Below are 12,949 nucleotides of genomic sequence, written 5' to 3' on the forward strand. Positions count from 1 at the left end.
CTCCCACTCATCCTGTGTCCTCCTTCCCAGTGCCTGGCCCCTCCCCTTAACCCCCTGTGATGGGGTGGACCAGTCCCGCACTGGGAAAGCTGAGCCTAGCCAGGCCCACCTGGCTGAAGAAGCCCTGCTGGGCATGCTCAGACTGCAGCCCAGGTATAAAATCTGGGAGGGGGGCTCAGTCTGGGCTGGCAGCCGAGGAGGAAGGACGGACTGCCTGAGCTCCTGCAGGTGAGCCAGCTGGGAGACCAAACCGGGAGGCCGGCCAGCAGGGACCAGCCGGGGAGGCTTCCAGCCCAGAGGAGCAGCAGGCAGACCCCACGGCAGAGGCCGGCCAGCAGAAATGGGACACGGAAGGGCCCGGCGTGGAGGACACAGGTGGGGAAGATGCCAGCAACCCTGACAGGGTAGGAAGTACCCATGGGTGGGGAACTGGACCCCTGAGAAGCTCAGCGTGTTTTGGGCAGACTCCCCACAGATCTAATGGTGGGACACACCCACCACTGACAGGGGCCTGGGCTGGGACCTGGTGGAGAGGGAGGGCCCGGGTCCCCCTACCCCACCCCCATTAACCCCCAAGGGGATGCTGCACCTTCACTTTTGATTCAGCCGCTAGGCCGCACTGCCCCAGTGAAAAGGGCATTGCTAGAGACTCCAGCCACTAGGCCATACTGCCCTGGTGAAGGGGATGTTGCTAGAGACTCCAGCTCTTAGGCCACATTGCCCTGAGGAGGCAGGACTTCAGGGTTGCAGAAAACGTGGGGTGTGGTGCCATGAGGCCCATGGGTTCAACAGTGCCCCTTGGGCAAGGGACAGAGGAACTACCCCATGATACCCCCCAATCCACCAACTCCGTCCGACCTGCCCAGCCCACGTATCTCCCTCTGCAGAGTCCCCCTCCTTTCACTGAACCCCGGGCCCTCTCTCCTTATTTGCGCCTATTCCTCCACCTTGAAGCTGATGTTTCTGATGTCCGACCCGGAGCCAACGTGCACCCTTTGTGCCTGGGGGGGGGGGCTCAGATTTTAGCAGCCACAAGACTCCCCCCATGAGCTGCTCACATAGAACAAACATCTCCCTTTCTACCCCCTTCACTTCCCTCTGTGCACGCGCACGGCATCCCCACGTGGGCCAGGCCTGCACTAGCATTATCATAGAATCCTAGAACACTAGAACTGGAAGGGACCTCCAGAGATCATCGAGTCCAGCCCCCTGCCCTCACGGCAGGACCAAGCACCATCTAGATCATCCCTGACAGGTGTCTGTCTAACCTGCTCTTCAATATCTCCAGAGATGGGGATTCCACAACCTCCCTGGGCAATTTATTCCAGTGTTTGACCACCCTGACAGTTAGGAACTTTTTCCTAATGTCCAACCTAAACCTCCCTTGCTGCCATTTAAGCCCATTGCTTCTTGTCCAATCCTCAGAGGCCAAGGAGCACAATTTTCCTCCCTCCTCCTTATAACACCCTTTTAGGTACTTGAAAACCGCTCCCATGTCCCCTCCGTCTTCTCTTTTCTAAACTAAACAGTCCAATTCCTTCAGCCGTCCCTCGTAGCTCATGTTCTCTAGGCCTTTCATCATTTTTGTCGCTCTTCTCTGGACCCTCTCCAGTTTCTTTCATTCATGTTGGCAAAACTTTTCTCACTCGGGGGGTGTGAAGAAAACACACTCCCCCGAGCAACACAGCTGTGGCCAGCAAAAATTCTCTTGCACACAGCGTCATGTCGGCAGGAGATGCTCAGCCAACGGCGCCGCTCCTTCTACTCGTTGAGCTGGTTGTGCTACGTGGACAGGAGAGCTCTCCCACGGGCAACAAGCGGCTACACGGGAGATGTGCCACTAGACGTGTCGACACGGCCTCGCCCTGCTGGGCATGTGCCTGCCTGGGGACCCAAATGCTAGTTTGACTCCTCACGCTGTAATTTCATTTCCCCCACACCCAGGGCTGGGGGTACCGGGCACTTGGCTGGGGTAATTCTGGAGCAGTTGAGACCTTGGGAAGGTCTCAACCCTGGTTTGCTCTCCACGTATGGGGCACAGGGGGAATTGACCAAACTTGCCAACTTGAAAACAAGGTTTTGGCGGATGTATCACAGGCCCCCATGGTGCCTTGCGCTTCCTCGGAGCTGACAAACTAACTGGCCATGGACCTGGCTGTCTCAGAATGGCTCACCTCCAAGGGTGGCCATAGGGATGATGTGTGGGAGATCACATGCCCTTCCCTAAAATGCCAACAGGAAGGCAAGGGGCCAGTGGAAGAGCCGGGGGAAGAGGCAGGGACATAGCTTTTCTGCTGCACAGTCGCCCATTCCTCTCATTTGGCCACAGCATCACCAGGGAATACAGTCCCACAGAGCAGCGGATACCAATTTTGATCCACAGATATCTGCATCTCAGGGTAGACAGTTGTATTCATGCAGGGCTCTGTCTGTCTGTCTGTCTTAGCAAAACTCTTTGTTAATGCAGAGTGACACTTGCCCTATAGAACATCACATTCAGCTGCACTTACACCACAGGAGCTATCGCATGAAGGTAAACGCCCCGTCAGCTTAACTCTGCCCCTCAGGAACTGGCTGGAGCCCCTGGCGATTCCCGACACGCTCTCCAGCTGCAGCCACTAGGCTCGGTGTTGCTCTCATGAATGGCAGAGGGGTTGGCAGAGGCACTCTGGGGGGCTGTGCCGCTCTGGGGGTGTACGTGAGCCCCTCTTCCTGCCCCCACGTGTGATCACAGGAGAGCTGCATGGGTGCCTAGGGAGAGCCAGTCGGCCTCAGCTCAGCGCTGAGTTGTGTATGTCACAGCACTAGCCAGGCCCAGGGATTAGAGGTGAGGCAGGAGCTGCAGGTGGGCAGAGGGGTTAATGAAGGCGGGGTGGGGAGGGCAGGGTGTTAGAAAGCATCATGCGCACAGGCCCTCCGCCATCTGTCCACCTGGCCGTAGCTGTGGCTTGATCCATCTTCCTCTCCATCTGTCCTGTTCACATCTGTCCATCCCTCCATCTCAAACACGGTGATAAATCCACCTGCTCCAGACACCCCTGTCTCACTCCCCTGTCTGAACGTCTAGCTATAGCGTTCACCCCCTTCTTACACCCGTGTGTCTCCGCCTCTCTGCTTACACCCCTCTGTCTCTCTCGATCGATCCCACGCACATCTGTCTGTCTATCACCTCGGGTTGGGACACAGCTGCCACCTCGTGTTGACCCCGGGTTCAGAGTTCATTGCCATGGATACTCGAGGGGGTCTATGCAGAGACTAGTCCAGGCCTGCCCTGGTTGCAGGGATGGGGCGACAGAGCCCGAGGCTGCGGGTTCCCAACACCACACACTCCCCACCCTGCCCCTGGGGTGCTCCACACCCTGCTCCCCTCCGGTAGGGAGGCCTGTGGGGCGGACAAGGACATAGGCTGGCCTAGACCAATTGGAGGATTGGGCCAAAAGAAATCAGATGAGGTTCAACAAGGACAAGTGAAGACAGGCGCTGCTGCAGGGTGGGGACCGACTGGCTGAGTGGCAGTGCAGCAGAAGAGGACCTGGGGGTGACCGTGGACAAGAAGCTGGATAGGAGTCAACAGGGCACCCTTGTTGCCAAGAAGGCTAACGGCATATTGGGCAGCGTTAGGGGGAGCATTGCCTGCCGATCTAGAGACGCGCCGAGGAGAGGCGGAGGGAGTTGGGTCTGTTTAGCCTACAGAAGAGAAGAGTGAGGGGGGATTTGAGAGCAGCCTTCAACTACCTGAAGGGGGGTTCCAAAGAGGATGGAGAGAGGCTGTTCTCAGTGGTGAGGGATGGCAGGACAAGGAGCAATGGTCCCAAGTTGCAGTGGGGGAGGTCCAGGTTGGATGTTAGGAGAAACTATTTCCCAAGGAGGGTGGTGAAGCACTGGGATGGGTTTCCTAGGGAGAGGGTGGAATCTCCACCCCTAGAGGTTTTTAAGTCCTGGCTTGACAAAGCCCAGGCTGGAATGATTTAGTTGGGGTTGGTCCTGCTTTGAGCAGGAGATTGGACTAAATGACCTCTAGAAGGCTACCCAAAGGGTACTGGGACCAAGGGGATTTTGCCCATCATAGGCAATTAACCCTTTGGGGCACAGACATGGACTGGAAGGGTTCTGGAGCGGGTGGGTAGCTATGTGGAGGGTAGGAGCATTGTGGGAGTTGGGTAGTTGAGGGGTAGGAGGAACTGTGGGAGTTAAGTGTGCTGTAGGGAGTGGGTAGCTCTGGGGGTGAGGGCTGGGTAGCTCTGTAGAGGGGCACCGAGGGGTGCTGGGTATTCTGGGAAAGTTGGTGGCTCAATTTAAGGAGGCGTGGAGGGCCCTGGGATAGGCCATGCAAAGCCTGGGGGTATCCCTGCGTGGGCCCCCTGGTGCATTGTGGGTCTCCCTGGGGCACGGAGCACATGGCCAGCAGCGGATGACAACCCCCTGAGTCAGCGCCCACCGCCCACCCGCACCCGCAGCGTCTGTCTCTCCATCTTGTGATATTTCACTCCCCGGGAGCTGCGCCGGAGGCAGCGCAGCAAACAAACCCCGCGCCAGCTTGTGCCGCAGCAGCCTGGCAGTGCCCGCCAACCCAGCCCCCCCCAGCCCAGCCCTGGGAAACACGGCAATGGGCGGGGCACACAGACTGGCCAGCCACAGGGCACAGCTCATGGGCCCTCCGCACCTGCCCCCACCTAAGGGCACTGACTGCTGGGCTGGCAGTGTGCCTCCTGGTAGATTCCATGGGGCATGGACCCAGCAGAGCAGGAGTGTGACGCCTAGCAGGTGCCCGCAGGTGCGGATCCCTCTACTTCCAGCTGGGCACGTGGCCCCAGGACTGTGCCGACCGTGGCATGCTGAGCGGAGAAGTGGGGCACCCGGCCAGAGCTGCTGGTTGGTTTCTTGGCAGCGGGCTGCCTGCTGGCAGAGGAGTCCCTGGCAACGCCAGCACCAGCTGGTGCCCATTCCCAGCTCCCTGGCAGCGCCTCCTCCTCCCCTCCCACCCAGCTCAGCTCCCAGATGTGCCCCTCAGAGCCCCAGAGCAGAGGAGGGGCTGGACAAGGGAGGGGCAAGTCCCTTCCTTAGCTCCTCCCACTTCCCACTTTAAGCCCCGCCCTCAGCCCTCTGCTCCCTTGCCCATGCTGGAAGGGTGAGGCAGCCCCAAGAGGGGTGGCTCGGGGCAAGGAACGGGACACGGGGCCTTTTCCCCTCTAAGGGGCGCAGGCTCTGAGCCCACCCCAGGAAGACGGGACGCTGGCCCGAGGGCAGGGGCTGGGGCCGGGCTGGCTGAGAGGGGTGCAGACGGGACCTTTCCCTTCAAGGGGGCGCCGGCTCCCCCCTGCCCCGTGGTGAATCCCCTTCCCCCGGGAAGCTATTGAGAGCGGCCGCTGCCCTGCGCACCGATCTCTCCTGTTGCGCTGGACGCTGCCTGCCCCGTTCCCCGCCCTGTGGTGGCACCCGCAGCCCAGCGCCGTGGGGCTGCCCCCGTGGGGCGGGGCGGGGCGGGGCGGAGCCAGGCCCCGCAAGGGTTAAGCGGCGGCTCCTTGGCAAGGGGAGGAGCCGCCGGGCCGGGATAAGGCTGCGCTGCGCGCAGGGCGCACTCTCCCCGCGAGCGGCCGGGAGCGCAGCGCAGCGAGCCCGGAGCGCAGCGCCCCGCCCCGCCCCGCGCCCCCACCGGCATGAGGCCGCCGTGCGCTCGCTGGCGTCGGCGCAGCGGGGGCTAAGCCCGGACGGTGCCAGCCGGGGGCGCAGGGAGAGCGCCGGGCACCACTGGGCAGAGCGCAGCGGGCACTGGTTGGGTGCTGGGTGCCCTACCCGGGCACTGCACCCACTTCCTCCACGGGCACTGGAGAGCACCGGCCCGGGCTGAGCCAACCGGCTCTGGAGAGTGCCCCGGTGCCAGCCTCACCCTGGGCACCTGCACGGAGCCAGCACCTTGGACCGGGATCCCAGCGCCTGGGCACCCGTGAGCCCTGCGGACTTGGCACCATCCTGTCCTCCATGCCTTGGCGCTAAGCCAGCACCCCCTCCGGCCGGACCGCCACTGGGCGCTGCTGCCCAGGTGTCACCGTGGCTTGGCACTGCCCCTGCCCTGCTCTGTCCTTCTACGCTCACCTTGGCATCATGCTGCCCCGGCTGGGACGCCTCCCGCACGGTAAGCACCACTGCCAGCCAGCTCCCGGGTGCCAGCCCGGTGGGACCAGCTGGGGCAGCTTGGGAAGGTGCTGCTGGCTTGGAAGCATGGGGAGGAGAGGGTGGTGCTGAGGGGTAGTGCCAATTGGGGGGGTATCGATGGAGTGGTGCTGGGTGAGGGAGGACACAGTGCCCGGGGTGGGGGACCCAGGACAGCAAGGGCCTAGGGAGTGGGACAGTGGGGGACATAGCACCCTGGGGCGGTGTCTTGTGACGGGTGATGAGAACAGTGCCAGGGCCACTGGCAGTGCAGCTCCCTGGGGTGGGGCTATGGGATGGGGCAGCACACTGGGAGCATGGAAGGGATTAGGGAGGGTGGACAGGATGGTGCCTGGAGGGCAGCTTTGGGTGTATGAACAAGACAAGCCATGGGGGGGGGGTGTTCATGTCTGGGTTTGGGGGGGCAGCGTGATGGGGAGCCAAAGCAGCTCAGCACATTCTGTGTGTCCTCCACAAAGACGGAGCACAGAGCCCCTCCCTTCTGGCAGTGCCGCCCCTCTCCCCCCACACCCAGCTGTTTAGTTATCCAGGGGGCAGGCCAAGGAATGGGACGTGGGGCCTTTCCCTCTAGGAGGTGCCGGCTCCCAGCCAGCCCCTGGGTGGGGGGACGGGCTGGTGGCTAGGAGGGGTTGGGGACACTGCACCTTTCTCCTCTAGGGAGCACTGGAGGTGGGGGGTTGGCTGGCTAGGGGGTGTTTTCCCAGCCCCCCAAAGGCACAGGTCTGGGGGGGATTCCAGCTGCGCCCCCCGGGGTGGGTTGGGGCTCTGTGCTCTTCTCTGGAGCATCGGGTACCGAGGGGCTGGCCACTCCAGCGCTGACTAGGCTGGTGGCAGGGGGGCGTGGGAGGGGGCAGGATTAGCAGGGGGTGAAGCTGGGACCGATGGTGCTGAGCACCCACGGGCAGTGTCCAGAGTTGCTGGTCCCCGGCCCTGGGGAGGGGGCGCCTGGGCAGTGCTGCCCCCTGTTGGCTGGATCCCTGCACCCTCCCCCTGCACCCCTGGCGCTTGGCGCTGTTTATAGTCATGCGCGTTACGCAAGAGCGCCCAGCGCGGCGGCTTATTTTGGGGTCTTAAATTATGAACGAGCACAGAGCGTCTCCCAGCCGCCCGGAGTCCCCTCGCCTGCATCACCGCCCCAAGGCCTCCCTGCCTGCCGTCGCCCTGCCGGGGAGGGGGAGGTCCTCGGGTATTGCCCCCTCCCCTTCTGCTCCCCAAAGCCTTCGTCCTCACCACCACCCTCCCCTTCAGCGCCCCCTCCGCCGTGGAGCCCGCATGGCCAGCCAGCCGCCTCCCCTCAGGGTTCCCCCCTGTCTGTCTGAGTGCCCGAGGCCAGGGGGACCGCTCCCCACCTCGGCACTGCTCCCACCCTCCTCTTCCTCGGGGGGAGTCTGGATTGCCCCCTGAGCCTGAGAGCTGCAGCTTCTGCCCCTCCGCTGCCCATCCCCCTTCCATTTTTTCCCCCACCCCAGCTCACTGCCCTGGCATGCCTCTCCCCCCTCTGTAGTGAATTTCCCCACCTCATGCCCGCCAGATCCTGTACACACCTCCCTGCTCCCCTCCTTCCGTGGCCAAATGCCTGTCCCGGGAAGCCGCTCAGCTATCCCTGCTGGCTCGGGGGGGGGTCCCGCTGTCAGCTGGCCAAATGGGCCACTAGGCATGAGCTGGTGGGGCAGATGCTGCCCCAGCTCTTGGCAGGCCAAGAGGGCACTGGCCGGCCATGAGGGCACTACCTCCATCCGGAGCCTGGGAAAAGCTAAGCGAGTGGCTGAAGGCCTGGAGAGCTGGGAAAGGAGGGGCTGGCACAGTCCTGGGGAGGGCCTGGGCAGGCGGCTGGGGTGCTGGCACGGGGCCCCCAGGTAAGCGGGAGAGGCGGCAGCTGAGCCAAACCCCAGGGGCTGAGGAGACGGGAAGGCTGGTGACATGCTGTGCGAGGGGCAGCCCCCCCCCCCCCCCCCGCTTCCCTTGGAGGAGTGGAGCTGGTAGGGGGGAGTGAATGGAGGAGGCAGTGGGGCAGCCCAGCTGGGGCAGGGAGGGGCACTTGGGGGGCAGGAGGGGAGAGCAGGGCAGGCCTGGAGGGAGCTGAGCCCAGGGGCGCAGGCCGGGTGGGCACAAGTCCTGTGCATGGTGGGAAGGGGGTTGGCTGAGCATCCTCCAGCCCTCCCTTCCTCCCCCTCCCTCGCCCTGCACTTAGAGAGCCACAGGCCTGAATTATGGATGAGGCTCCTTGGGTTACAGCCACTCGCTCGGCCGGGGCGGGGGCCCGGAGCAGCCCCACAGGCACTAGGCCCTGCTGGACTCCTGCCCAGCCCTGGGGGGGGAGGGTCTCGGGGGCAGGGCTGGACCAGTGCTCAGGGGACACGGCTTAAGCCTCTGAGCAGGATTAAGGGATCAGAATTCGGCTCCTCAAATTCCCAGAGACCGGGCGTGCCCTGGGCAGGGGCTGGGGCACCAGAGCATGGGGCGGTTGGGGGCATCTTTGGGGAGCTCTGTGCCTGTCCGGTACCTGACTGGAGCTGGGGGGTCCTGCCCATGTGCCTGCGGGGATCCCACCAGCCCATGCTGCCGCCCCAGTAAGGCCAGTGGGTGTGGGGCTGCAGCTGCGTTGTGGGGAGCAGGACACGTGCCGCCCCAAGCGGGGAAGGGGCGAGGAGGAGGCGGAGGTGGTGTGAACAGGAACGGCAGCAGCTTGTGTCACTCGCTCTGGCGTCAGCCGCCCACCTACACACGCTCCGGGCACATGCATCCGCACATGGGACACACGCGCGTGGCGGGGGGCGGGGGAGGACCACGCCGCACGCGAGCGTGCGCCGCCCCGCGCACGAGTGCTCGCACGAGAACACACACACGTGCTCGCCACTAGGGTCAGGGCCGCCCTGAGCGTGGGGATACCCACTTGCCCACCTGGGGAAGAAGGTGCCCGAAGGACTCCTCCACACATGCATGGGATCGCACCTGTGTTTGCGGAGGGACGGGGGCAGGGCTGGGCCCCCCTGCTTGGACTTGGCTTGTGTGGGAGGGGCTCCCTGGCGGGTGGGATCCGGGAGGGGGGACGCCCCCCCAGCTGGGGCAAAGGCGGGGCTCTGGGATCCCACCCTGAGTCTCCCTCACCTCCTGCCTCTCTGTTTTTGCAGGCTCCGTCACCCCCCTCTTCTGCCTCCTGGTGCTGCTGACGGCCCTGCCCACGGGCGAGTCCACCTGCCCCATGCTCTGCACCTGCTACTTCCCCCCGCCCACCGTCAGCTGCCAGGCCAACAACTTCTCCTCCGTGCCCCGCGCGCTGCCCCCCCACGCCCAGCGCCTCTTCCTGCAGAACAACCTGATCGGGGCGCTGCGGGCGGGCACCTTCGGGCCCAGCACCGTCACCCTCTGGCTCTACTCCAACAACATCTCCTCCATCCAGCCCGGCACCTTCCACCACCTGCCCGCCCTGGAGGAGCTGGACCTGGGTGACAACCGGCACCTGCGCAGCCTGGACCCCGACACCTTCCGGGGGCTGGAGCGCCTGCAGTCCCTGCACCTCTACCGCTGCCAGCTCAGCAGCCTGCCCAGCACCCTCTTCCGCAGCCTCTTCAGCCTCCAGTACCTGTACCTGCAGGAGAACAGCCTGCTCTACCTCCAGGTGGGCGGGGCGGGGCTCCGGAACCCCACGGCCAGCTGTGGCCAAGCCAGGGCACTGGCTGGCTGGGGGCGGGGGGGGGGGGGGGGGCGGGGGCGGGTAGAAATGGGGCCTTTCCCCTCAAGCAGCTGCCCACCCGGGGCCTGGTTCTCTGGGCTCAGGCCGAGATTTCCCCCCCCCCCCCCCCCCGCCCTTTGCTGGGAGCCCGCTGGGCCCGGCACTGCGGCTCCCCTCCCCCGCTCTCCTGCGGCCAGGCTGGGGGAGCAGAGGGGCTCTTTGGTGCCTTGCCAGCCAGCTACTCTCCGACCACACGGCCATCCGGCCCGGGCGCTGCGGCTCACCCACAGCAGGGAGCAGCCCGGCCCCTGCAGCCTGCGCGGGTGGGGGGGGGGGCTGCCAGACTCCACTGCCTCCTGCACAGCTGGTCCTGCCCTGCAGAGACCACATAGCAGAGGGGAGGGGGGGCGTTGAGGGGAAAAGCTCATGTCATGACTTGCCTGCCACCCCTCTCTCCCCCACCCCTCTGTGTCCCGTCTCTTCCTCGCCTCCTGCTCTCCCTCCGCCTCCCTGGCTCCTCTTCCTCACCCCCCCCATTCTGCCCTCCCTCCCCCTCCCTCCTTCCTTCCTTCTCTCTACCCCCTCCTGCCTCCTACCCGTCTCCATCTATTCTTCCGCCCATGCATCTCTTTCCTTCATCCCTCTACTCTCCCTGCCTCCTTTCTACCCCCTCCGTCCGTCTGTCCATCCATCCTCCTTTCTACCCCCTCCGTCCATCTGTCCTTCCCTCCTCTTCCATCCATCTGTCCATCCTTCCTTCCTTCTTTCTATCCCCTCCGTCCGTCTGTCCTTCCTTCCTTCCTTCCTTTCCCCCCGTCTGTCCATCCTTCCTTCCTTTCTACTCCATCTGTCCATCCTTCCTTCCTTCTTTCTATCCCCTCCGTCCGTCTGTCCGTCCTTCCTTCCTTCTTTCTATCCCCTCCGTCCATCTGTCCGTCCTTCCTTCCTTCCTTCCTTTCCCTCCGTCTGTCCGTCCTTCCTTCCTTTCCCCCCGTCTGTCCATCCTTCCTTCCTTCCTTCTCCTTCCATCCATGTGTCCATCCTTCCTTTCTACCCCTTCCATCCGTCTGTCCTTCCTTCTACCCCTGTCTCCATCTAATCCTCCACCCGTGCATCTCGTCCCTTCCATCCTTCCTTGGCTCTCCCTTCTTTTTGTCTCTCTACCCCCTCTCTGCCCATCTGTCCTCTCTCCCTCCTTCCTTGATCCTTCAGGACGACCTGTTTGTGGACCTGGCCAACCTGAGCCACCTCTTCCTGCACGGGAACAAGCTGCGAGCGCTGTCGGAGCACGTGTTCCGGGGGCTGTGGGGGCTGGACCGCCTGTTGCTGCACGCCAACCGCCTGCACTCGGTGCACCGCTGGGCTTTCCGCGACCTGGCCAAGCTCACCATCCTCTACCTGTTCAACAACAGCCTGGCCTCCCTGCCGGGCGAGACGCTGGCCGAGCTGCCCTCGCTGGAGTTCCTGCGCCTCAACAACAACCCCTGGGCCTGCGACTGCCGCGCCCGCTCCCTCTGGGCCTGGTTCCAGCACGCCCGTGTCTCCAGCTCGGCCGTGGCCTGCGCCACCCCGCCCGAGCACCATGGCCGCGACTTGCGCCACCTCAGCCCGGCCGACTTCCAGGACTGCCCCCCGGCCAACCACGCCCCGGCCCGGCCCGCGGGGGGCCCCAAGTGGGGCGGGGAGGCTGGGGCAGGCCGGCCCCGCAGCAACGGCTCCTCCAACCACCTGTACGGGCTGGGGGAGGCCGGGGCGCCCCCCGCCGACCCCTCCTCCTTCTACCGGGACCTGCCGGCCAGCGACATCCGCAGCCCCAAGTACGACTCGCCCACCGAGGTGGACTACTGGGCCGGCTATGACAGCGAGGAGGGGCGACTCAAGGAGAGCTGCACCGGGCCCGGCTGCTCCCCGCTGGACTCTGGGGCCTGCCGGCCGGGCGCGCTGCCCGCAGCCCTGACCCTGCTGCTGCTGCTGGGGGCCCCCCGGCTCTGACCCGGCCCCACCAGACTGAACAAGGACAGCGACTGGAGGGGAGGGGAGGACAGGCCCTAAATCTCCCCCTTCCCCCTCCCCATGGCACTGAGACTGGGGGCATCGGCCCTGAGCGCCCCCCCTTTCTGGAACACACGGCCTTGGTGCTCCCCGCCCCTGCCCTGCGGGGCAGCTGGCGAGTGGGACTGTGGTGCTGGGGCACTGGGCCCTTTCCCCAGGCCCGGCGGGTTCCTGCTGCTTGTCTGCTTTTGGGGGGGGAGCGCACTAGTGTGAACAGAACCACTGGGGACCCCCTGCTGGCACCCCATGGGACCCCAACTCCCCCATCAAACCCCTCCCACTCCTGATGGATCCTTCCACCCCAGCCCTCCCCCCCTCTTTGCTCACTGCCCCTCCCCTGCGCCACGGGCCCCTCCCCCACGCTACGGGGTGTAGGCAGGCTGTGACCCTGGGTAGAGCCCCTCCCCCATGTGACATGCTATGTGGTTGTGGGGGAGGTTGTTGGAGGCCTCCCAGTAGTCACAGACTCACCTCATGCTGGGGGGGGGGGGATCAATGTCCCTCTACCCCCCGACCCACCAGCCCCTGCACCTATTCCCCCCCCACCTCATCCCCATACCTGCCCCCTTATCCTCTCTATGCTACTCCCTCCCCCAGCCCACCCCAGGGTGCACCACTCCTTCCCAGAACCCCCTAGCCTCTTTTTCCCTCCCCCATGTGTCTGGACTGCCCTGTGGGCTGAAAGCGTCCCCCCCCCAGGTCTGGTGGGATCCCCCAAGCCCTGCTCGGGGGCTCTGACCCCCTTTGCTGACACGTCTGATGCTGGATGTTTTTCTGCTGCTCATCTCCCCCCCCCCCCCCCCCTTCTAACAAGCAAAAAAAAGGGTTGGAAAATTATTTATTAAAAAAGTCTATTATTTTAGGCCTGTTTGTCGGACTGTTTAGGACAGTTTGTGTGGGGGCGGCAGCCACAGCAGGGGGGGGCAGTTTCTGAGCTCGTGTCTCCTTGCTGGGCAGCAGAAGGATAAGCCGCTTGCTGGCTCTCGGCTCACTTCCTGGACCCCAGCTTGCACCAGGAGGGTGCCAAGGTACCTGAGTCAAGCTGGGGTAGGT

The 12,949-nt window shown here is 64.3% G+C and overlaps 1 protein-coding gene across 1 annotated transcript; it reads left to right on the forward strand.

The window, feature by feature from the left end:
• The first annotated feature begins 5,311 nt into the window (after positions 1 to 5,311).
• RTN4RL2 (reticulon 4 receptor like 2) lies at positions 5,312 to 12,707 on the forward strand. The gene is made up of 3 exons (XM_075928601.1): positions 5,312 to 6,133; positions 9,303 to 9,790; positions 11,057 to 12,707. Exons 1-3 carry the CDS (start codon positions 6,103 to 6,105, stop codon positions 11,834 to 11,836), a joined length of 1,299 nt encoding a protein of 432 aa, XP_075784716.1. The 5' UTR covers positions 5,312 to 6,102; the 3' UTR covers positions 11,837 to 12,707.
• Positions 12,708 to 12,949: the final 242 nt, after the last annotated feature.

Source organism: Pelodiscus sinensis, chromosome 4 (genome assembly GCF_049634645.1).
Source record: "Pelodiscus sinensis isolate JC-2024 chromosome 4, ASM4963464v1, whole genome shotgun sequence".
In the NCBI taxonomy this organism is placed as follows: domain Eukaryota; kingdom Metazoa; phylum Chordata; order Testudines; family Trionychidae; genus Pelodiscus; species Pelodiscus sinensis.

Coding starts and splice junctions, on each gene's coding strand:
- RTN4RL2 (XM_075928601.1), top strand. CDS start 6,103: ATGCTGCCCCGGCTGGGACGCCTCCCGCACG. Junction 6,134..9,302: donor GCTGGGACGCCTCCCGCACG/GTAAGCACCACT, acceptor CTGTTTTTGCAG/GCTCCGTCACCCCCCTCTTC. Junction 9,791..11,056: donor ACAGCCTGCTCTACCTCCAG/GTGGGCGGGGCG, acceptor TTGATCCTTCAG/GACGACCTGTTTGTGGACCT.